A 26,326-nucleotide genomic window follows, 5' to 3' on the forward strand; every position below is an offset into this window, starting at 1 on the left:
AGTTTGAGAGGCACTGCACTGATGTCTGTCAGTGATGGCTGTCACACTTACACGTGCACACTGAGGCTAAAAATAGCTCAGGGAGAGAATGTTTGAGAAGCGCATATTAATTATTTATTTTAATTTCATTTTTTCTTCTCTGACGTGTAGTTAGTAAGAAGGCTCGGCTTGAACTGATAACAGCAGAAAATCTTGTGTCAAAACAATTTATGTGCAATCCAGTGTTTGCAAGATCTTTTTTCCTGACATTGACAGAAAGAAAATGAGTCTCTTGGGAAATTAACCACAAATCTGTGTTATTACAGTGTAAGTACGTGCAAAGTTTTCCAGATTAGTGCTGGCGAGATGTGCAGAGAAACATGTCACATTCAGTTCTATTGTCAGTTACAACTGGAAAGAAATTTCTGGAAAGAAATTTCTGGAAAGAAAATGGAAGATATCAATTTGAGTCCAGGTCTGGGCACTATAAACACGGTAAAGAAATGTTGTGTTCTTCCACCAAACAAATGGTTTTCTTTTTTAGGTCAGGAAAGGATAAGTTTAGTATATTGAAATACGGTAACAGAGCATTCAAGTTAAATCAACAGGGGCCTCATTTATAAAAGACTGGGTCAAATTGAACGTGAACGTAAACATTTCAGGCCCGCAAAATGAAAATATGATGTATAAAACCTGTACAGCACACATGTACGCATTTTCCTGTTCCTAAATCCCAACCCACCTTACTTCTGTGCTGCGACAATTCCTCATTTTTGACCTGAACCTGCCCTGAGCCCGCCCTAATATACCATATTATGGGTATGCAAATCACTGAATAAACATATTTAGCATGAAGTCCACGATTTAGCGATGGGGCACGCTCTGCAATTATTTTCCTCCGAGGGCCATATTCAAATCCAGGCAAGTAGCGGAGGGCCGGCCCGCCACCATTGGTGTGAAAAAAAATAATCCCAAAAATTAAATATCAAATAAAATATAACTTTTCTGTCAAATATAGGCTATTGAATCTATATTTCACGTCATATGTATTAAGGATACACGTGCAGACAGATGCCTGAGGGCAAAATATATATATATATATATATATATATATATATATGTATATATATATATATATATATATATATTTTTTTTTTTTTTTTTAATATTACTTGGACAAGCTTGGCGGTCCGGATTAAAAGGATAGTTTTAATCCGTTTAATTAGTTTGCCCACCCCTGGGCACGCTCCTGCGCGATGGTGCACGATCCAGCACGAGGGTGTATGCTTCTGCTCGATGGTGCGCGATCTATTGCGATGGTGGACGCTCCTGCGCGATGGTGCACGCTCCAGCGCGATGAGGCATGCTTCTGCACGTGAAGGGTCTGTCACCCATATGATTGTGCGTGCCCTTACAAAGATCATAAAGCACATTTTGCTGTTGGTCTCAGACAAACCTTCCATGTGTGTCTCAGTCCACCTCTTCCCAAACTTGCGCAGCATCCACGAAAGCTCCAGAGTTTGCGTGGAAGTCCGAACATTTTTATGTCAAGTTTTTTTTTTTGGCGGGGAATGCGTACGCACATTTTGGGATTCGTTTTGTGCGTACCGGGCTTTATAAATGAGACCCCAAGCCATTTACTTCTCAACAACAATAAACAGTGTACAGTTGTATTATTTACTTCATTATTATTACATAAGGGTATTTTCATCATGTGATCATATATTCTTCTACCACCATAATTCTTTTTGTATTATTTCATATCTTCTGTTGCTGTTTGGGGCTTCTACAATCCGATCTGTGAGGTTACATTAAATTCCTTTGGAGGCAAAGTGTAGCTCATTTAAAAGCACATTTAAGTCAGGGTGAGAAAGAGGGCATCCACAGTAAAGTAAGCGAGAAGTGCTTTCCTTGTACATTAGAGTGTTACCGTTCTTTTATCCCCACTGGCGGCTTCCCAGTAGTGTAGGGCAAGGGAGGTGGAGGCAGGTTAAGGGTGAACAGAACATAAAAGACCACGGAGCAAACGAACAGTGGGATGTGTTAGCCGCAGCTGGGGAAGTGTAAAATGTATCTCATCCTACTGGCACACCGATGATGCGTTCAGTTGATATCCTGAGCGTGTTTAAAGGGGCAGCACCCGATTTTTTTAATGTAATAAAATAAAATCGGTTTAACCACAGTACAGAAAAATTGTAAACGCATCTATTCAGGTGAAAATTAGCCTATTGTGCACCTTTTGCTTCTAGTTATAGGTAATATCCGCAAAGCAGGAAGTGCCGCGTTAGCATGCAACCGTAGTAGTTGTTAAGTTTATTGTGACGGTGAAACACACTCTGGGCTCAGAGAGTTGTTCAAAGCCCTTTTGAACTTATCGTTAATATTAAGCATGCTCAGAAGGATTTAAAGTGAATTGGATCTCTTTTTCACCTTCAAGCCAAAAACTGAGAATGGCTTGTTGCACTTTTGTTTGGATAAATTACACATAATAATAATTGATTACAAGTGATATTAAATCACTCAAAGTCAGATAGAAGTAAGATACCTGCCTTAGCCCACACTGGGTCAAAGTGACAGATGCAATGAGGTTGTAAAGTGATGATGTCATCACTCTTACTTTAATCATAGGAATTTTGGTGATTTTAACCTGCGCCAGAGTTTTGAAAAAAGCCGTTTCAAGATATAAAAAAAATGCTAAAACCACCCACTGATACACTGTTTGCCAATGTCTGTTATGTTACAGTACATTATGTCTGTCAACATTGGTGGAAGGCAGATACATAAAACCAAGGAGTGAAAATGCAGAGATCCATAAATAATAATCTAGTTGTGACAAGATATTTTGTCATCATAAACTTTAAATTGCATTGGGCTTTTACAATAAATCCCATTGACTTAGCTAGACATGGTAGCATTTAATAAGGGGAAAACATGTGGGTTAAATAGTCGCAGCAAAGTAATACATCTCCTTTGGGGGAATTCTGCCACAGATACTGCTTCGCTCATGGCTTTTTCTCTCACCCAAGGGAGCGCTGTCCCATAGTTCGCCGTTAGATCTTCAGTAGCTAGTCTGATTAAAACAGATTGTGGGGAGGTAAAACGAGCCCTAGATAGGTTAGGATGTATTAAATGCACAATCACTATTATTATGCAAGGTGGTTCCAAAGGGAGAAGACCTTCCTGGTATTAACATGCACTACCTCATTTTGATTGAAGCTTTGCATTCCAGCTGCATCCCTCTTTTACCCTGTTACAATGCACAATGGGCTGCTCCACATACATCATGACAGGCATGAGAAATTACTCATTTTCTCACTCTTTTCTTGACCCTTTCACCCCTATCACCCATACGCAGTGAAGGGAGAGTCAACTTCACTTTGGCCATATACAGAAAATTTAAATTAAAAGATGAGATGAGCACAATTATCTTGCACTTCATTGCTATTTGTTCCCCAATTTCTTTGAGGATGCGCATAGGGGGCCCTATTTTAAGCCCATTCACATCTGTATTCATTTCGTATCATTCCGTATCTGAGAGGCGAGATGCTTGGTGAATAGGCCTGAGCTCCTACTCCTCGTAATCACGCTTGAAAAACAGTAGAGGAAAGATTATGTGCAGGGGGAGTAGAATACCGGTTAACATTTCAGTGCATGGAACGGTGGTTGACCATATAATCAATCTACGCTGAGAGCAAGGAATTGCAATGCAGCGCCTTGTTCGGTCTACTGAAAGAAATGGTCCCTAAGAGCCCTTTGCCTGTGGGAGGAGCGGCATTATATTTCTATCTTTCCATTTCATTTGATTTCATATGTTCCATGGAGCTATTTACTCTATCCACTGAGTTTGTGTCACTTCCATATTTATTTTTAAACCTCTGGGCTCTGGTGCAGACACTGGATGACCTTTCTTCAAATGTCTTCTCCACTCGGAGAGCGGATCTCATTACAACAGAACTGGTGGCTTTGCACAATCCATCTCATTTCAAAACTTTCTCACTCGCTCTCCTCAATTTTTGCACTTGCGGCGATCCTTGGTCATTCTGCAACGCTAATTACTGAAGCTGGAGTAATGATGTTCCTCCACTGCAGAGGATATGCGTCCCGCCATCTAAGATCCAGCTGGGGGATCTCGTGTTATGCAGCATTCCCTATGGATTCTCAATGCGTTTTCTGTTAGCGAGTATGCGATCTAATCATTTCTTCTCTTGCATGATCAGGCCAACATACTCACTGTTTTCATGCCCCTCTGTAAAACCTTTAAGTGTTTTTCTAGATCATAATGAAATCTACAATATACTGAAATGTCCTTAATAGATACACTATTAAGTACGGGTTGTGAGACTTTTTTGTTTCAGATGATTAAAGATATAGTCATTGGCTGATTCATTCTTGGTACTTTTGTTTTGTCTTAGATTATTTCATGTCTAGCTCATTAATTGGTATTTATAGAATCTGTTCTGAACTTGATAAATGCTGTTTAACAATAATGCCAACAAATTAATGATTGCAATTAAAATGATTATATTAACAGTGTGAGCTACAATGTTCCCAGACTAGATGTTGGAAATCTCACACCTGCAATAATGATGGCAGGATCCCGTGGTGCCCTTTGAACATGCCTGCTAAAAAATACAAAACATAGTGCTAGTCACTTTTGGCTGACCTTCTCTCCTGGCTTCTTCGCAGCTCTCCTTGATCTTACGACGGCAAACAGCAGCCAGGGCGATGAGGAGCACCAGCAGACACACAGCCAGGCCCACAGTTACCCACAGAGCCACTGGAGGGAACGCCGTGCTCTGACCTGAAGCAAAGGGCACACACAGAGCATAATCATCACTCAATCCTGTGACTTTTGACAGCACCACAGAGTGAATCTGATATATCATTAGTTTTCTCTTGACCAGTTCTCAAACCAATTACATAAAACCTATTTTATACAGTATAGTATATTAGTACAGTGTATAGTGGAGAAATGTTTGAAATTTAGTTCATTACCTCATACTGCTACAGCATTCATTAAAAAAAAAAAAATCCAAATGTATTAAACAAGAAAAAAGAACAAAGAACAAATGAGCATGAACTCACACAGAGATTTGTTAGCTGTGTCAAATTAAGAGACACCAATCCTTCAGTTGTGTCCAGATGGCAGATAGCTAACCAGTTGCACCAGGCTGCAGTCATTTCACTCAAACAGAATTGGCAAGACAAGAAGATGTTGGCACTATAAAGAACACACTCCTTGCCTTCTGCTATGCATATATCCCTGCTAGAATAATATTAATTAATTAATTACACAATTCTCAGACGTACCAATAATTTATCTATTTAAAACCTGTCGACTTAATTTTTACATTGTATCTTATAGGTGCCACATCTTGAAGACAGAACCTCACACCAAGCAAAGTGACAGCATCTTGGCGAGCAGCAATCAGAGGAGTTGAAATAAAAACTGCTCAGCAGGACAAATGATCTCAGAAACAGTGCCAAATTTCCCTAGGGAATTCAAAGAGAACAGAGGGAGGAGAAGAGAAAACAACTGTGCCCCTAAAAGGCTGTGAGCCTGGCTGTAACACAAACAGGCCTCCTTGTGAGAGCACTAGCTCTAGGCACATAATAATGAAGAAGGCTGAAAAATGATTGGCATTTCAAAAAGGAAATTATGAAGCATTTGCAAGGACTTGGCATCGGTCAAAATAAGAATATTGGCTGGGACAGGATGGAGAGTAAAGAAAATGATGGATTTGTATTAAAATGGTTAATTCTCACGGCTCACAAGTCTGTCTGCCGGAGAGAAACAACGAAGATCAAAGACAAAGACCAGAAGAAGACAGTAATGAAGCCAGCAGAAATCGACAGGGGAGAACTGCCCAGCGTTTCTGCTAAATACTCAGAATCTATTTATAGAGACGCTCTGAGTATTATTATCTTTAGAGGGCCAGAGTCTTGGTAGTGCCGAGAGAAAGGATCAAGTCTGGAAAGTCAATCTTGTCATTTTGATGAAGCTATGTGTGTCTCTCTGGGCGAGTCATGACTGATGATTCGGCTGCTCAGAGTCCACTAAGCCCTTTACTCTGCTATATTTAAAGAATGGCCACGTGAAAGACAAAAGTGTGCACACAAAAATAAGAACAATATCAGGCTACCAAAGGCTTTGCTTAGGACTGATTGAAGATGACGTAATACTCTGCTTTTATTGTCTTATTTCTCATCCCCTCACTAACCTCACATTTTCCTCCATGTGCCCCCTGCCTCGCGGCACACTGATAAAGACAAATGCCATATTGGCTATCATTGCTGCACTGGGGCCCACAGGCTGCAGGATCATATTTTTCTCTTTCTCTTGTTTGATGATGTGATTTTGTTTTCTTCAGAAATAGATTTGTCTCTAATGGCGCTGTTTACCTATCTCACTTCCTTCGTCCTCTTGGGAGGATGGATAATGTGGGCTGCAGTGTGGCTCAGCAACAGACTGCAGGACTTCAAACACAACGTTTTACATAAACACTGGATTTAGTTCAGTAGTTGTGACATTGTTTTTGACATTATGGTGTAAAATCCAAAAAGCACTCAACAGGACCATTACCAAAGACTGATCTCAAAATGGTATATGTATTATGGCCTCAACTTTGAACCAGCGACGTCCAGGTTTAGATGTTCAATTCAGTCACAAATCCTTCTAATTCACGTCATATAAGAATGATCACACACACACGACTGCGTTTGCATGAATGTCAGGAAAATGGGATAAGTTGCCTGGATGGAAAACGATGGCCAGTCACATGTTTAGTGGGATTGGCGTAAACAGACTCACAAATTCAGGGCTGAGAATGTCGTCCATCATACCATGTGCAAACTCCTTCAGAACTGTCTACACCAGTCCTTGCTCCGAGCCTGCATCCTGAGTGAACGGGGTGTGCGCGATGTACCCACTGTCGGCCAGGACGTTGCACTCGCCTGTTTGAATCGATTTACTCTCCCCCTTTTTTTGAGCAATCTTATATTTCATGCGCATGTAAACGTAGTGTTGACTCTGGCTAGAGCCCAAGCCCACAGAAGTTAGTCTTGCCCTATATGTGTTTTGTACCTGATAGAGCAGAGTCAAAAATAGAAATGAAATTGGGGCAGGAGAGAGTATGATAAAATACTATGTCCATGTGGTGCCTGTAACACTGGGAACATCACCAGTGAGAAATGAGGCACCCTGAAGCCTCTGGAAAACACCAACAGACTCACTCAGGCCAAGCTTAGCTACTGTTTGGCTTTTGCAACTGTGACTGCCAAGATTTAGAGGCATTTCTTTCAAGGCCATTTTTTTTTTCTCTTTTGCACATTTGACGAATAAAGTGCTCTGAAGACTTTCTAGCCTGTCATCTTCGTTGTGCAATGTGAAGACAGAGAAGATCAAAGCTGCTTTCCCGCTACCTGTCAGAGAGTTTTACCTGCCTGGAAGAAGCCCAGCCTCTTAAGCTGTGACCAAAGGAGAATAATGTCCCCTGACAGTAGGATGACTTCAGGCTACGGAGAGCCTCGAGGCTCATTCCAACAAGCTGTAGAGATGAGGAGGTGGAGAGGAAGGAGTCACTTAGGTTTCCCTTTCATTGTCAGGATGAATAACATGGCCTTATCTTGTCCGTGCAAACAAAGAAAGGAGCCCTGTGTGGCTGTAAGTTGATCACAGAAGAATGAGCTGGACTAGCAGCTAGCCCAGGGGTAGAGCAGCAGCTAGTCCAAGCTCTATTTCAGGGCAATACTGAGAAGGTCAAGCTACCTGTGAACTGCCCCAGACCGGCAGAGCTCTCTAGCACACTCACATGGCAGATATAAAGGCATATAGTCAGACAATACTGTAGACAGGCATAAAATAAAGTATAAAAGTCAGTGAGACATAACAAGAGCGCACACTTAAATCACGTTCAGCCAACAGGGCTTAGGTGATTGATGTATACTGCCACTGCAGCTCCAAAACAGGCACACTAGCTATTCAAACTTCTTTAGGTTTCCATGCAGTGCAGCTTATTACTGAGGAGAGGACTGGCAGAAACAATAATAACAGGGCTAATGGAAGGAAGATGGCCTCTGTGTCAGACGACATGGATTAGACACAATGAAAACATGAGCATGAGTATTAGAAATGCATTGAAACCAATTACTTTGAATTTGTTTCAGTTTCCCTTTACAATTACCAGCTTTTATTATGAAACTAAATATGTCCATCAAATCCTCCACCGTTTCCCAGTAGAGCCACAGTGGGCAAAGCTGAGGTCCACACATTGGGGACATTACAATGGCTTGCATTAATTTCCTTGAGACTGATCCAGATCCCAACCTCAACAGTAGTCCATACTTGCCTAAACTAAACCTATTTTTATAATCCATATTTTGTTAATAAGGGATTCATGTCATGGGGACCTGATTTCTGTTCCACACATGAATTTAGTGGGTATACAGATTTGAGTCCCCACAATGTAGGGTAGATGGCTGTACTTTCTGCAACAATAAGCTCACGTGTAGGAAAATCTTGGCATGGAAATGGATGGTGACACGATTTTGTCCTGTCAGCATTTTGCACTGAGCCTTCATACCTCTGTTTGTATTCAGCAAACTTTTTCCCCCACCAAGGTGCCACACCCTGTACCCTTTTACTTAGGCAGTTTGTGCGACATTATTGCTCTTACCTTGAAGAGATTGGCTCATGAGAGCAAAATGAGCAGACGTGCACATTAAAACAGAAAGTAACAGCATTACATTTACAGAAATAAAGTTTGTAACAGCACTATTTTTTTTCAAACAGGATAACTATAAAAAGACAGCTGGCACTGAAGGCAATAAGGATGTGAGAAGTGACGGGAAGACCTTTACTCAATAAGGTTAAAGGTGAAGGACTAAACTAAAAAAAAAAGATTTCCCAGTTTTTACAAGCATTGGCAGAGCTAAAATAAACATTATTTGTGACATATATATCCAGATATAACAGAGGTTACGTTTATAGCCAGCAAAGGAATGCATGGAATGGGCGAAGTAGATAAGTCAGTCAATACACAACCAATATTTCAGTCACAGCCATGCCAAGAGTGTGACTAACCTCTCTCAAGAGGAAGGTCGGCCCATCCAGCTGCTTTATGAACTCACAGTGCACTCTTTTAAGATACTCTCATCTCACACAACAGAGTCTGTTTTTGTCAGACAGTCATGGGTATCAATGCACGGTAACAAGGATGAACTGATATTGCTTACATATTGTGCTTACAAGAGTAATACTATGAATAGGATTCATTTACAATTACATGTTTAATACAACTGAACTGACAATGAGCATTTTTAAGATTGTCACTGTAAGAAAGATTGCCATATTTATTTAAGAACATTGGAAACAGATGTAAAATAGCTGAAAATGATGCTTGAATGATCAAGCCCAGATGAAGCAACTGGGAACTTTGACTTTCCAAAAAAAAAATTATGCAACTCCATCTTGTAATTCTTGCTTGCAAACTCTGGGATGCTGAACGTAGGCTACTCTTAACTTCGCACACAAGTTAAATTGTGATGTATAACAACAACATTTGCATCCAAGTAGCACATAACCAACCCTTTAGTAAGCCCTGTTAAGGCATCCAGACCACAGGGACACAGCTCTTCTGTGGAACCTCCAGATGCTGATAAGGTTAATAATACGATTATTAAAATCTACTGTCCTAGTCAATCTAGGTGGAGAGAATAGGTGCAATATTTCAAGATGCATTGCATCTGAACATACAGATTGGCCAGCCCACTTTATCACACTTACTCAGAGTAGCTAAGATGGGCCTCTCGGAGTTACTGGGCGTCAATTAAAAACTCCTCTGATGTCAGAGACTCCATCACTTCTGTACATCTCCCTCATGCTCACTGACATTAAGACGTGAGAGGCAGAGTGTACTATTGATTTTTCTTCTCCTTTTTTTGGATGGGTGCGTCCATTTTTCATCACCTTTGCAAAAAATGCAAGCAGAGTCTAATCATTGTAATCAGTTTACTACGCTGTGTTGTCTAAAGTCTTAATTGGCTTCAAAACATGAGCTGCCAGTGAGATGCTGAGAATGTGTAGGACAGAATTAGTAGTGACAGCTATCAGTAGCAAGAGAGTATCTGTCCTGTTGATAATACAAAGTAAAAGGCCCAGGAGTGGAGCGACAAGAACAAAGTGCTATTAAGGTGCCGTTTAGGGCAAACTGCATGCAATTGTTCTGCCAAGAAAGCTTAAACTTGATTGTGCCGTTTAGAGGCAATTTCAGCAATGCTTAAACATATATAAAAAATAAAACATGAAAAAAAAATCCATTGCAACATCACTCCATTAATAATTTACAAAAGAATGCTATGCTAAAGAAATATCATAGATAGTAAGATTCATTTTTGTTTTTAAGGAGAAAAAAAGCAACTAAAAAAAGAGGTATGATAGATAGATATAGATATATATAATTATTGGACCAAAACTGTGCTTTGAAGCGTTTAAGTGTAAATACATTGCTAACTGAAACTTCAATGTTGCATCATTGCAGTGTGAAGTGGGATAAGAAATTACCAAAAAAACATGACCAAGGCATTGCTACTCACCAGTCAAGACAGAAGCCCATTCAAATACACGACTGGTTTTATCACTTTTTTAAAACGTTTGCATGTGCACCCAGTAATGTTCATAGTATTATTCAATGGCACCATGTCTAATTCTTAAGCAAAACACAGAATAAATCAGGTGTTGAAGAGCTATTGTATTTTTAGCTTATCACAAAGCAGTGGGACTTCTCTACAAATCATTAAAGGGCTGCCCAGACCTCTTTAAAGCCCAGTTGTTTAGTATGCTTCTCCTTCTGCAGTTTTACTTTGAGAATACATAATGACGGATTTTAAAAGACATGTCTCTGTATGTCTTTGCCTAGGGCTCTCATTATAAAACAGCATTTCTCATTTTCCTTTGCTGCAGTTTTTGGTAGTAACTGGTCTTGTTTCTCAAAGCATTTGGTCTAAAGTTTTAAGCGCAAACTCAGGAGAAGGTCAACCACATTCTGCACATCTGAAGTCCAAAGCGTGTTCTCAATGACCACCAACATTCAGTATAGTTGACATATTCTTCTTTGCTCCAAATAAGTGTTTTAGGCAAGTTTAAATATTAGTATGATTTCAATAGCAGGGAACCACAATCAAATAAGGGCTGAGATCATTTAAAATCTTTACCATGTCCAAGATCTCAAATGGATATATTTATACAGCTCTTCACAATGCTATTAAATGACTTCAAAGCAAATATTATTGCGAAGTCGGTTAAATTTAACCGTAATGCAAATTTACATGGGTTTACTGCAGCCATTTTCTCAAAGCAATGAGCTAACAGAGGAAGGCGCCAGACAGTCGCTCAGACGAATATGAATCAAAATGATTGCAAACTGCTCTTTTTATGGCTTATGGTTATTATTCTTCCTTTCATACCAATAACTTTTTCATCATGTTATTTTTGCCAAATAAACATTTAAATGATAAATCTTTCAGTGGAGGCCTTAACCTTGTTGCATCTCTTTCCTTCTTCCTCCCCTTTTCCTTCCTGGAATTCTCCCATTGTGGGACAAATAATGGATATCTTATCTTACAGTACAAGCAGTAGAAAGCTAGAACAAACATCTTACACCCGAATATGTGCCGTTTATCATATGATGCCATTGCCTAAAGCTGGTGGGGCCACAAATCGTCCAGCATGTCGCGTTGGAATTTTTGCATCATTGTCAATTTAAATGTCTCCAGTTTGACATGAACATTTCTTGGTACACATACGCATTGCACAATGAAACCAGCTCTATTTGCAGTACTTCAATCAGGCAAACAAGTGGACATTGCGTATGGCATAGGTCTTCATCTACTGGAGTAAATGGCTGAACAGTTCTGGGACAGATGCTTTACAGATATGACAGTGTCTGGTGGTACTGTGGGTCACTGAGCTGTCTGCACTGTCGACAGAGACACACAGTTATAGCACTGATCAAATTAAGCACAGTTGACAATATTAATAAGGTAAGAGGAGCCAGTTTGTTTCTTTGTGGACAGTGTGTCTGTAATAAGCCGGGCGTTGTCAGGCTCTTGGTGAGACATGCCCGGCTATAGATATTAATGCAGCTTGAAGGATATGAGAGTCTCAGACGATGTACATTTAAACTGGATTGGATAACAAACTTATACTGGTAAATTGTAATAGACACCCACGATTAATTAGGCCTTCATCGTGTGTGAACATTTATTTACCTATTTGTATTTATTTTTTGGGTTGTGGGTTCAACAAGACAATTTATTTTGGTGGTAAAAGTTGGGCAGTAGGGCTGAAAAGAATTAAATTAAATATATTGCAATTTATTTTACAAGTATTGCAATCATGTTTGGATTTACAATTTATGTTTGTGTTTGTCCTGAAATACATGGAAAAACGTGGGTCCTAACTGTGAGCTGGCTATAATGGCCAAGGTTTGGCATAAGACTTATCTCCATGGAGAAAGTTTCAGTGTATGGTTTTAACATTCTACTTCCATAGAATAATGCAGGTTTCATGGCACCTCCAGAAAGTTGCATACTGTTGCTTCAAATAATTGAATCCTTTGTGAAAATTACAACACATAAAATTGTGATTTTTTTTAGTTAGAGTATATTTATATTATGCAAAATGGCAGGAATTAAAATTGAACTCACACTGTTGACTGAGCAGTGTGCTTGTATGTCCAGCCACCAATCCCATTGGCCATTGACCATACCACAGCCTTTATTGCCATTTCACCATTTCACACTTGTTAATCAATTACTTTGTGGACCTTTCCCAGGGAAAGCTAACTATTTAGAGATAAAGGACAATCTCTTAACAAGTTCTAATTGAAAATGTATAATACTGCCTGACAATGCTTTTGTCTATAGCCAGCTACCAATTTGAACTGTTACATGAGCAAAACAAAGCAATTTACTGAGGTTGCAAACACCCTTCTGTGAACCAATAACTCACGCTGTTATCAGGTGTAAGGGTTTAAACAACAAATAAATAGTGTGAATAATTAAACGGGCAAACTTGAAGGTGTGCCCAGGCCTTTGTTGGAGCTATTCTCACAACCACTGCGACTAATATGATTTCATATCACCGAGGCAGGACTGATGCCAGGCCCCCCAAACCAATTGCTCTTAGAGGATTTAGCAGGAGTTGTGTGAAATGTACACTGCTGGGCCACGGCAGTTTGGGTGATGGTCTTCTTTGAGTCCAAATCAAACTGAATGCAATCAATTACAATAGAGCCACTTTTGTGCCTTTATTGCAGCTATAAATAAAGTGTCCTAAAAAGGCAAGAGAGGACAGCTCAGGGTGGATTTAAGCAGGCGGCGGACAGGAATTAATGTGTCTAAGTATTGTTTTGTGACAGGAAGCATGATGTTTGAATAAGTCAGACTTGCATATAACAATACACATGTCAAACCTAGATGAAACAATAAGGCGGTGTAGCAGTCATTACAGAAAGCACGTCCTCGTCTAAACCGAAAAAAACATCTAGATTTAGAACACAACATTCACACACTTAAAATAAGCATAATGTTCAGGCTCAAAGGACATTCAAATCTCTTTTGACAGCAGCAATGTCGGATGTGAATGATCCTGATATGAAATAATATGCTTAAATGCAATAATGGAGTCTTTGCCTGATTTTACTTCAGATAGCACACATTACATCATCAGTCTATTTGGGTATTTTCCCCAACCTGAATTTCTGATAAGACATTCACACACTTCCAGCCGTAAAAAGAAGAAGGCCTGTTTGTACACTGGACACTAATTAAAACAGAACTCCATTGGGAAGTTGCCTACTTGCTGCTCCATAGACAGCACATTCAATTATACCACTTTTTTCTGCTTCTCCAAAGGCCTAGTTAATTGCACTTAAACAAGATCTTGTTTAGTGAAGAACATGGAGCACTGCAATATGTTATTGACACTAGAAGCAATTGAAAGATATATTATATAATATATAATATATATAGACAAAAATCTATTACATTTTTCCTTAAATGAATGGCTCACGCTGATATAAGAGAATGTGTGAAATGTCGAGAAATTACACAGCAAGAGCAACATTCACCTACTGAACCCTTCCATTGCTCGATACGTCAGCTACTGTGTTGACTTATAAATTCACAACAGCATAATTAAGTCTATCAACCATCAGACATCTTTCAGCTCAGCAAACATTTCCTTTTCAATCTTGCTCCCCGTCTTCTGGCTTCTCTGTCTCCCAAGCCCCTCGCCTCTATCTGCCCACCTCATCTTCTGTCTTTGCCCACTTCATCTATCTCCATCCACACAGTGCTTACTGGAAGTGCTGTGCCAGCAGAGTCATGGGGAAATAGCACCATCCTCACTGAGCGCAGGCAGACAGCATGGGGTGGTTCTGTGGGGAGGGTGGGTCTGGTGACAGCCATTGAAACACAGCCATCATCCAACACTGTGAAGCAATCACGCTGCCCGCTAGATGGGATACAATGCTAAAGCTGCACTATCAGAGGAGGATCAGTTAAGAATGATAGGATATACAATCTTTATCCTGCAAAGTCCAAAACATTATTCTTTCAGCGGCAAACAAAGTGGCCTGAATTGGCTTGGAGTGTTAGAACAGGCAGAGGAGGGGTGTAGCAGACAGGCCACTGCTCTTTGGAGGACTGAAGTAGACTCTTCCTTCATTGGAGTCTTCATAATGAAAGCTGTTCCTGTGGGTGTTTCTACCTCTATACCCGCTACAGATACACATATTCCAGCAATAAATTGATTCTTAGTCAAAGAATAAGAGGCAGGACAAGTTTTCAAGTCTGTAGCGCTCTCAGTGCACATGTTGTCATTTCAAACTGTGGAGACTACAAAAGAGCAAGGCCAGATTAACGAAGGGTAGTGCTTGATGTAACTAGGTGTAGCTTTTCCAACTCAAAATCTGCTGTGCTCTGTGTGAGAAAAAGGTTAATTTTCTCAAAATTAACCTTGTCAAACTCTGGCTCTGCCCAGGGGGATCTGTATTACTCTTCTAATTTTTTCAATCAGACATTGAAAAGGGTGTAAAATCTGTGCCCTCTCATTTACTCCCTCACCTCACACAGTCACGAACATTCTTCCTCATGACTTTTCTCACTCATTTAAAACTTAAAGCAGGTTTTGCTAGCCTTAGATGGATTCTTCATGTCTGAAGTATTGCGTAAAGTGAGTAGAAGAGAACACAGCAGCATGATAAGAGAGGTGTTCTGCTAGGCTAGGTCAAAATTAATTAAAGAAGCCGTTAAGCATACACCAGCTGTTGTAAACAAACACAAATCAAAATCATTTCATACAACCCCTGGTATCACTTTGAACGTTGTCCATCTTAGCTGTGGTGCATCCAACGTTTAAAGAAAAAAACATATGCTGTGTCTTCCTCTTATGCCTCACTCACTGTTAGAATCAGTTTTTGTCCATTTGCTCTTGAGAAACTTCAACCAGGGAAAAGTTGATAACATCATTGTCCATTTATGGCAGCGAATGTTATATGAAAAAATATATATATCCATCTTCATTACCAATTCCTCCGATTAGATAGTCAGACACATTTGTAAAGGGGAAATAAAGGAGACCAAATATGACAGAAAGTAATACCGCCATTATCTTTATTCCAGGAAGGAAACACGTGTTGAGGGCTATTTTTAAACTGTTCCTTTACTGTCATTTCCCTGTCTCCCCCTCTTTAATTCCTTTCCACTTTGTGAACATCCCCCAAACGCTTATCAGTGGTGTTTTGAAAAAGTCAAACTGTTAGAGCGGCCCCCTCCAGCCAGCCTGCCCTGCCAATCGAGCATCCCGTTTCCAGACAGCACAGTCATTTCCCAGCCCAGTGGAGCAGCTCTCTCTGACCTCTGGCTCGACCTCCACCTCCAAGGACCCTATACTCGGTACCAGACACCAGGGAGAGTGGGCTAGGGACACCTCTACTTATTTATGAGCCATTTTCCACAGTGCTGCACCTATTTGACAGCCAGCCTTGGTCCAACTTACACAGTCTCTGCACTTACAGAGGTGCTGCAGCAGAGCTAAAGGGACACATGAAGTGGGCGGGGACTCGGTGAAGGAATATATTAGACAGATCCTCCACAGTAACAACAAATAAACTTTTATTTATTCACCGGCCCTGCTGATTAAAGGGCGGGTATGTAAGATTTAAACTTTCTTTTCAAACAGTAAGCGTGCAGGCCACATATTCTCCCTTTAATATTGTAATGTACAAGAACAGAGACATATTAATATTTTTTACTTAAGAAATCCAATACAATTTAATATTGTATAGTATCTAGCTTTCCTGGTTATATAAATAGATACAAAATATAGTAAATAAAAGTAAAAAAGAAAGAATACAAAGACAAGGGACACTACTTCAGGCTGCATGTTTAATGTTTAATCTGAAAAAAATCTAATCTTAATACAACAAAAGCTTCAAGAAAAAAATGGCCTGTACTGTACTTAATCAATAACTTTAAACATTCGTTGTAGTATTTCTCATATTTTCCTGCGTGCATTGTTCCGGCTAAAACAAAGGTATAATCTAGATATGTACTTGAACAAATTCATAAAATACTTTTAGTAAGAAAGGAGAGCCATGAACAAGCAAAAACAAGACGAGTTTGTGCCGCAAAGTGCAAACACAATGTAACTGAATACGAGTTTATTTTCAGGCAAAGCTGTTTTTAGTGCGAAAGATTAATGGCGTGGCACTCACCTGAGATGGAGACAAAGGCCTTGCCCTCCTCGCCGAGCAGTGGATTGATAAGCTGGCAGCTGTAGGTGCTGCTGGGCTCTAGGACGACCGTCAGAACGCTGGTGAGACTGAATAGGCCTTGTTCATTGGCCACATGCGAAGTTGTGACGTTATCAGTCAAGGTGTGTCCGCCCTCGTCGCGCCATACAACGGAAGCCTGGGGATATCCACCATAGGCCACGCAGGTCAGCGCTACCTCATCCCCAGGCCGGTGGTTAAAGTCCGGCTCCAAAGTCACCACTGGCTGGGAGTAGGTAGCTGGGGAAATGTACACGTGCAAGATATTTATTTTAGGATATAATGTACAATGCAATGTACAAAAAATAGAGAAAAAAAAGAAAACATTAGGTAAGGTACTAATTAATCATCTGCATGTGACATATTCTCTGCTGTTGTGGCAACCTGTCTGTAACAGTGACAAACAGTGCAGGGCCCTAATTATTCTTCCCCAGATGACGTGAATGCCGCTTCTGCTGAACTATAAAGCCCTTATTTCAGAGAAGATAAGATAAAATAAGTTTTATTTGTCCCACAGTGGGGAAATTTCACTGTTGCAACACAGATTAGGTACAGAAACAGATTAGGCACAGAAGTATAATAATAAAAAACAGATAACCTATAATAATAAATCCCACTATATTTACAAGTAATACAATTTTGAATGTTTCTTTAGTCAGTGATTTTTTTTTATCGTCAGTTGGAATTCAAAATAGTAGCCTTAAAACTCGCATGAATTTAATCAGTGACTTTCTTTTGGCCTTGACACAGTTCTGGCTTTTAAAAAAAATCCTTCCATAACGAAAACAAATTTAGTTCAGCATTTGTTAGGGTTCACAACCATTTTCCTGAATAATTGTAACAAAGCGACAAATAAAATAAAGACTATTTTAATAAACTTTTCAAACAAAGACAGTGGCAGGATTACACAATGTAAACTTTATCTGAAATTAGTCTCCATCTAGAAGTTTTCAGTCAGCATATTTCCAACTAGAGCTGGACAAGATTAAATCATGTCTTGCAGTCAATTATCTGCTTTCTATATAGTTTTTTAATCAAGAAGTAGAGCAGAGTTTGGGCTTAGGAGGAAGAAATGTGTGTTAAATGGCACTGATTTAAAGTCTGTCTAGTTTATGTTTAAGAAATCACTACTGAAAGACAAAATATGATCGACTCGAAATCAATATGAGGCAAACAAATCTTTTGTACCATATTGTTCAGCCCTATTTCTAACTTTATCAGTATTCAAAACATCTCAGTGTACAATTAAAATAATTACTTAACTAGTCAACAACTGAAATGATATTTGCAGCCCTAGTATTTATTGAATTATTTGGACTTTGCCTGACTAAAATGTTTGCACAGACTGTACAGTATATGTTTAGTCACGCGGCAAACAAAGAGCCGTGCTGAACGCCTTCTCTGCACCACGGGTCACCCTGGGAACTGCATGACATGATTTCCATTAAATTCTTAATTATATTTAGCGAGCTTAGCACAACATAGTGTTTAAGATCCCTGAGCAGCAGACAGCATATGTGGCACGTCCTAGGCTGTATTCCAACACGCTAAACCACACTCTCAGGAGAGCCGAGACAACGAGCCACAACGAGCCACCGCGAGCCAGTCCCAGCAAGAGAAACCACCACCTGTACACCGGGCGGGCAGACGAGGAGGAGGAAAAAAGGATAGCCGGATGAAGGTCAAGGGTGAACCAAGTCTGGCTCGCGACGCGCTTCTCCAATCCCCATAGGTAAAACACAAGTGAGCTGGAGAGGAGGGAGCGGGCTTGAATTCCCAAAACCAATCATTGCACAGTAAACAATAGGGTGGGGCTAAGGGTGAGCTGGAATAAGACTGAGCTGCCTTTTGAAAGGCTCAATGTACAGACGGCTTGGCAAACACAAACCCGCCCCATTGTCCACTTGACTTGACCGGCTTGCATTCATACTACCGGTATTAATTCATTTCAGTGCAACGAGAGGAGTGAAAGAGTCTAGACAAAAAAATAAAGAAATCGAATGAATTAAAGGGAGTTAATTTGTCACCGTTTGGAGTTTCCCCCTCTCCAACTGGGAGGAGAAATATGCTTTTCTATCCATGCAAAAAACACTATTTGCTACTATGATTCAAACAATTAAATTCTCGCTGCCAGTGAAGGTAGGCCTGACCAGTCCGGCAGGCAACAGAAGGGTTGTTAGTGATGGCTGATTGGTCGTAACAGCTAATAATCACAGTCAGCAGATACTGACCATGACAGAGACCACAATCAGCCTTTATTGACTAAAACACAGAGCAGCCGTCTAGGGAAAACTGATGAGCACCTGCGTTTACCTCAGGGGGAAAAATTACCCTGAATTACCATCTACTGTATAATAGACTTTTATTGCATTCTGTTATTGGTTGTGTCCACATTCGATTCAATTAATTTACAGTAGAATAAATTGTGGGTCTGTAAACTAAATTGATCCTAATAAATTCTCGTTTTATAACCCTTGCAGCAATTTCACCCTGCCTCCCACTACAGGACTGTTATAGAGACTTGGGCATGGACAGCGGAATTACCTTAGCACAGTAATTCTGCAAAAAATATAGGTTGTTATTATTGACAACATTATTAAAATGTACTTTGACTGAAAACAGGGATATATTTTGCAGGATACTGAAAAAACAAACAAACAAAAAACCCAAGGCGTGAGTGGGGAAAAGTTTAAGTTGAATATTTACCAGTTGAAGAGAGCATAAATTCTGAGATGCCTATAAACCACATGACATAAAAAGAAAGAGGCTAAGTAGAACATTTCTCACCCGCCACCTGGAGAAAGAAAGCGGCGCTGCCATAGTCCTGCACCTTCACAAAGCAGGTGTAGCTGGCCTCATCTGCCACCACCACGTCCTGGAGCAGGAGTGAGGCGTTCCCCTGGAGGAGGCTCTGGAGGGACAGGTAGGTGCGGTTGGCGAACCTGGCCGCCTGGTCCTCCAGCTGGTCTTTCCCACTACTGAAGCCGTGCACGCTGCGTTTGGTGTCAGTCAGCTGCCAGAACACGCTCACGTCGGACAGGTTGTAGGGGCCCTCTGCGCTGAAGGTGCAGTTGAGCATGGTGTCCCTGCCATACAAGGCCACCATCGGCTGGTCTGGGACTTGAACTTCCATTAGAGCTAGAAGAAACAAATTATACAGTACAAGTGATACATTTGATGATATAGGATTGATATGGTGCCAAAAATAATACACCATTGTTTGAATGACAAGTATATTTTTATCTATTGGTTATACCACACTGTACCCATATGTAACCGACTTTTCTAACAACAGAGAATAAACAACATAGAATACTCCATCTGGTCCTGGGTCTATTAAAACATATAGTACCTGCTGAATCACAATGCTCGTTTATTATTTCAACATGGGGAGTGACATTCTGACACCAGGTAAAATTTGAATGTCTTTGAAACAAATCAATGCAGTGTTTTTGAAATATATGCCGCTACTGTTGTAAACACTTGTTTGTGCAGCAGGGGAAAAGAAAGCGGAAAAGGTGAGGAGGGAAAAGACTTTTCTTTTGTACTCCTATAGGCCTTGCCTCCAAGCTAAAGTTCAGTGCACGAAAGCGACACAATCTGTACAGCTTTGGTTAAAAACCCAAGCAGGAATGACTGCTAAACACTGGATTCATCTTTCTCAAGTCATGTTCAGGAGATGCCACTATCCGAACATAAAAACAAGTGCCAATTCTTTCTCCAATATGCTATAGCCCAAAAAGTAAAAGGATTTTTTGGGCAGGAAAGGCTTTAATAGACAGGAAAGTTCAGAATGAAATGGGGATGAGAGAAGGGAGAATATGCAGCAAACTGTTCGATCCGGGATTCAAACGAACAACACTGCGGCCGGCTGCACATTGAGCCTGGCATATGTGCTGTTGACCACTCTACCACCAGGCAGCACTTAGATTATCAGATCATTTCAAACTGAAATGATAATCGTGGAAAAAATTAAATTCAGTCTAAAAAAATAACCAAAAGTTAAAGTGCTCTTTTATTTTCTTCTTTATGCACACATTAATACTTTATCATTCAGAAAGTTTGAGTCCATAAAGCTGCTCACACACTATCATATATTACTACTCTAGTGGAGGTTATCGGTCAGACAAAGGAAAAAAGAAATAAAATGAAAAAAGGACATTTGTTTATGGTGTCAATAATCATAATAATAATATCCGTAAAAGTAAAATTGTGTATGTTCTCACATTAATGATAACACTAACATGTATGTCTTGAATAAAACCCTGTACCAAAATATGATATTTTCAGCTACATTTGCACAGAACTGTTGCTTTTCTGAACAGCGCACTGGAGTGTATTGTAGTGTATTGTAAGTCATACGTCATAAGGCGCTGGTACAGCTGGCAGCCCGGTGTAAACGCTCTCTCTTCTTTCTCACACTTATTGTGCTTTATCTCCTATATTTTGTAAATAAAGTTAGTATATTTTTTTATTTTACTGCACGATAGGGACACGCGCTGGAATAGTTTTTTAATTCAACTGTTTTTGACTTTTTTCGGCTGGATTTGAGCGTTTTTCGTTGTGTTGTTGTGACGTGAGCTAGCTCCGAGCGAGCCCACCAGCCCCCCTCGCGCCCTCCGGCCGCGCTAAAGTACGGCGTGTCGTCGGTACACGTTTATGTACACGTTTATATGAAAGAGTAACTTCACGAACGATCGGGACACGCACTGGAATCGCTTTAAATTAACTTGTTTTGACTTTATTCGGCTGGATTGAGTGTTTTCGTCGTGTCGTCGCGATGTGTCTTGGCTCTGAGTCCCCCGGCTCCGGCCCCGCCCCCCGGCTCCGGCCCCGCCCCCCGGCCGGCGCCGTACCGCGTTTACACAAAGGAGGAACTCATGAAACTGCGGAGAACAGTCGTCTTACCCGGAGATCGTCACGTTATCCCGGCGGACATCCTAAGGAAAACGCAACGAAGCAGACGGGCTGGACGTAAACTCTGAGAGAAGAGAGGAGAAAACAGGAAGTCGGTTCCCGCCGTAGTCATGGGTAACGTGAGGTCCCTTCAAAATAAAATTACGGAAATAGCGAGCCTCATGCGGTCCCAGAGGATTTATAGGGACAGCAGCGTCTTGATTTTCACAGAGACCTGGTTAAAGGCAGAAATGCCAGACTCTATTGTAGGTTTGGACAATTTTCATCTGCTGCGGACGGACAGAACGAGAGAATGCGGGAAGAAAAGAGGTGGAGGTCTGGCGGTGTATGTGAACACGAGCTGGTCCAAACCCGAACACTGCACAGTGAGGGAGCAGCTATGTAACAAGGATATTGAACTATTGGCTATTGGCATGAGGCCATATTATCTGCCCCGGGAGTTCTCACATGTGATTTTGATCGCAGTCTATGTGGCCCCGTCTGCCAATGCTGAAAATGCTTGTGAAGCACTGCTCTCCTGCACTTGTAGGCTGCAAACACAGCATCCACAGGCTCTCTTCCTCGTCTCTGGTGACTTTAACCACGCTTCTCCCTCTTCTGTTCTACCAACATACACCCAGTATGTTACCTGCCCCACCAGAGAGAATAGAACAGACTTGTTTTTTGCCAACACCAAAGAGGCTTATTCCTCTTCCCCCCTCCCTCCCCTGGGCAGCTCGGACCACAACCTTGTACATCTGAGGCCTGTGTATGAACCCATCGTGCGCAGGCAGCCTGTGGTGTCCCGTGAGGTGAGGATGTGGTCTGCTGAGAGCGAGGAGGCTCTGAGGGACTGCTTCAGCACCACTGTCTGGACTGAGCTTTATGACCCACATGGGGAGGACATCAACACCATCACAGAGTGCATCACGGACTACATCAACTTCTATTTTGAGAACATTGTTCCCTCCCAGACGGTGCGGTGTTTTCCAAACAACAAGCCATGGATTAACCGTGAACTGAAGGCTCTGCTGAAGGAGAAGAAGAGAGCCTTCAGGTCAGGGAACAAGGAGGAGCTGAGGACTGTGCAGAAAAAGCTGAGGAGGAAGATCAGGCAGGCTGAAGCCAGCTACAAGAGGAGGATGGAGGAGCAGCTGCAGCAGAAAAACATTCAGGGAGTGTGGAGAAGCCTGAAAACCATCTCTGGCTTCAAAACCCCACCTGCCCAGACAGAGGGGGATCTACAGTGGGTGAATGATTTAAATGCTCACTTTTTGAGGTTTGATCGGTCACCCGCCCCTCCCCCTGCACAGCTGCATGCTCCCTCTTCCACAGCTGGACAATGCCCTGCATCTGTTCCTCTTCGCTTCTCTGCCCCGGACCATCAGCTCCCCACTTCGCCTGGACTCACCCATCCCCCCAGCACACGGTCCCCCTGCCAACCACTGACTGTCACAGCAGCACAGGTGAGGAGTGAGCTGAAGAGGATTAAAGTGAGGAAGGCAGCAGGACCTGATGGCATCAGCCCCAGGCTCCTTAAGTCCTGCGCAGATGAACTGTGTGGAGTTATGGAGCATGTCTTCAACATGAGCCTGAAGCTGAGGGTGGTACCACAGGTCTGGAAGACCTCCTGTCTGGTACCTGTGCCTAAGACACCGCGCGCCAAGGACTTCAACAGCTTCAGGCCAGTGGCTCTCACGTCCCACCTGATGAAGACACTGGAGCGGCTGGTCCTGGACCACCTCCGCTCCACCGTGAGCTCAGCCATGGACCCGCTGCAGTTTGCATATCGGTCTGGCATCGGAGTGGAGGACGCCGTCATCTCCCTGCTGCACCGCTCTCTCTCTCACCTGGAAAAGCCTGGCAGCTCTGTGAGGATTCTGTTCTTCGATCTTTCCAGCGCCTTCAACACCATCCAGCCGCTGCTCCTGAGGGACAAGCTGGAGACGGCTGGTGTGGAGTATGACCTGGCAGAGTGGATCCTGGACTACCTCACAGACCGACCCCAGTTTGTGAGAGCCCGGGACTGTGTGTCTGACACTCGGACCTGCAGTGTGGGGGCGCCCCAGGGCACTGTCCTCGCGCCCTTTCTCTTCACCCTTTACACTGCAGACTTCAGACATGACACGGACAGCTGTGTCCTGCAGAAGTTCTCTGACGACTCTGCCATCATCGGACTCATCACGGACGACGATGACGCGGAGTACAGAGGACTGGCGCAGGACTTTGTGGACTGGTGTCAGCGGAACCACCTCCTCATCAACGCGGGGAAGACCAAGGAGATGGTGGTGGATTTCCGCAGACGCCACCCCACTGCCCCCTCACCAGTGAACATCCAGGGACGGGACATTGAGAGAGTGGACTCATACAAGTACCTGGGTGTTCATCTGAACCACAAACTGGACTGGACTCATAACACAGACGCACTGTACAGGAAGAGCCAGAGTCAGCTCTACCTCCTGAGGAGACTCAGGTCTTATGGAGTGATAGGGCCACTCCTGAAGACCTTCTACGACTCTGTGGTGGCATCAGCCCTCCTGTACGGTGTGGCCTGCTGGAGCAGCAGCATCACAGAGAGGGAGAGGAAGAAGCTGGACAGAGTCATCAAGAAGTCCAGCTCCGTCCTGGGCTGTGCTCTGGACTCGGTGCAGGAGGTGGGGGACAGGAGGGTCCTGGCTAGATTCACATCTATGCTGGACCATGAGTGTCACCCCCTGCAGGACACTCTCTCCGCTCTGGAGAGCAGCTTCAGTGAGAGACTGATCCACCCTCGCTGTGTGAAGGAGAAGTTTTGCAGGTCTTTCCTTCCTGCTGCTGTCAGACTTTATAACAAACATTGTTAGTACTGAACACTCGCAATACTGACCTAACCATGTGCAATTCTGTCATATGTGCAATTGCTGTTGGAATTCATGTGCAATTCATGTGCAATTACTGTGAAATTCATGTGCAATCTATGTGCTGTCTTGACACATATTCATGTGCACATGAATATGTATCACATGCAATGGTATTTATGCATTTATGTATTTATTTATTTGTCTATGGGAGTTTTTATTTATTTATAGGAGATCTTCTACTGAAAGTGTTTTTCAGACTTCCTATAAGTGATCTGTTCTTCTGTATCTACCTCTGTATCTTCCTGCGTTGCACCAATACAATTTCCCCATGTGGAACAATAAAGGAATATCTTATCTTGTATTGTACGTCTAGACAGTGCTGAAAGCAAAGAGTGCACTACATAATCATTGTGGATTAGTAGCCTTCTCAGGCCCAGTCCAGAATATACACCAGACTATTCTCAGGAGTCAGCATTCTCCATTGATCCCTGTCTGCTCTTATCCCACATGGAGACACTCATCTGCATCACAGGGGGAGAAAAAAAGGACTAGCTGACCCTCCAGCCAAACGCGACGCTTTCTACTCAACCTCCTCTAATTGTTATAATCATAGTGGCATTTGAGCCTGTGCAGCCTTCTTAGTTCACATCACATAGGCCCTGTCAATGCAGAATGACTTTGCCATGAAGGAGATTTGAATGCTGCGGGGTGCAATAATTGGCCTCCTATTAACAACAAACAAGTCTTTCATCTGGAAGGGTTCATATGCTGTATGGATGACTGTTGCTAAGTCAAGGCAGGACTATTTTCAATCACGCTGGGCTAGCTAACAAGGCCCCCCTCTTCACTGCTACTCCCCCAACAACCCAAGCATCTGCAGGAACAGTGCCATCTACTGATGGTTCATACATTGGATGAAAAAAAAGAAAAGAAATATGGTCAGTGTGCTGAATTGAGTGTGTTGTGTATGTGATGACTTCTTGTGGAAACTGTAAAAATGTTAATAATGCACAAATACGTATAATAGGGTTGTCAAAAATATCAAGAATTAGATAGCTACTATTAATCAATCAAACGAGATTCAAATCGAGACACTGATTCAAAGTATTGATTAAAAAAATTTATACATACACGGTATGTTGAGCTTTATCAGAACTAGAATGATATCAGAAAGTTTATCAAAAAAGTAATATCATTTTGTGTAGAAAAAGTAATTAAAAATCTTGACCAAAAGGTTTTTTTTATCCTCGATACAGATCGTCGTCAAAATCAGTATCGACAATTGTGTATATTCCTTAGTATAGCCACTAACACTAATATTTATGTCTGTATGAATAGTTAGTTTGTCCAAACACAGCAAAATTTGAATAAACGTTGACTTCATTTCATCTTGATCCAGTTTGTTTAAAGTCTTGATTGTTTCGTCCTGTATTTAGAATTGTTAAACTACACTGTATTCACACAATCAAAGGCTTCTAGCTGTACCTTTACAATAAGGACAAAAGAATGCTCTTGTGCCTGTGTCTTTGCATGTATGCCACTAATGAGAAGGCGGTTGTGTTCAGGGCTAACAATGACAGCTCGTGTATGCAACACAGCAAGCGAGAACAGCAGCCCGGAATGACTCACAGCACAAAATTATACAGGAAAGAGGTTAAGGGCGAACGAGAGACGAAGCAAGGAGCCGGCTCACACTTATAGATAATGTCTGGAAACAAGCCAAAGAAGCTACTATACGGTGGAGCCCCACACTAATCCTTCAACATGACCAAAGGA

General features: G+C 41.8%; 1 protein-coding gene across 2 annotated transcripts in view; it reads right to left on the reverse strand.

Annotated features, from left to right (window-relative positions):
* The window catches only part of cd276 (CD276 molecule), a 63,856-nt gene that overhangs the window by 27,296 nt on the left and 10,234 nt on the right, over positions 1-26,326 (reverse strand). For both annotated transcript variants that reach the window (XM_072465003.1, XM_072465002.1), the window contains exons 3-5: positions 19,602-19,952; positions 16,758-17,054; positions 4,643-4,780 (exon numbers count right to left, since the gene is read on the reverse strand). In XM_072465003.1, the coding sequence (XP_072321104.1) occupies positions 4,643-4,780; positions 16,758-17,054; positions 19,602-19,952 (786 nt within the window). The remainder of the gene's footprint in view (positions 1-4,642; positions 4,781-16,757; positions 17,055-19,601; positions 19,953-26,326) is intronic.

The sequence above is a fragment of the Eucyclogobius newberryi genome, unplaced genomic scaffold (assembly GCF_026437365.1).
Source record: "Eucyclogobius newberryi isolate DKJ021-1_F unplaced genomic scaffold, fEucNew1.0.hap1 SCAF_5, whole genome shotgun sequence".
NCBI lineage: Eukaryota > Metazoa > Chordata > Actinopteri > Gobiiformes > Gobiidae > Eucyclogobius > Eucyclogobius newberryi.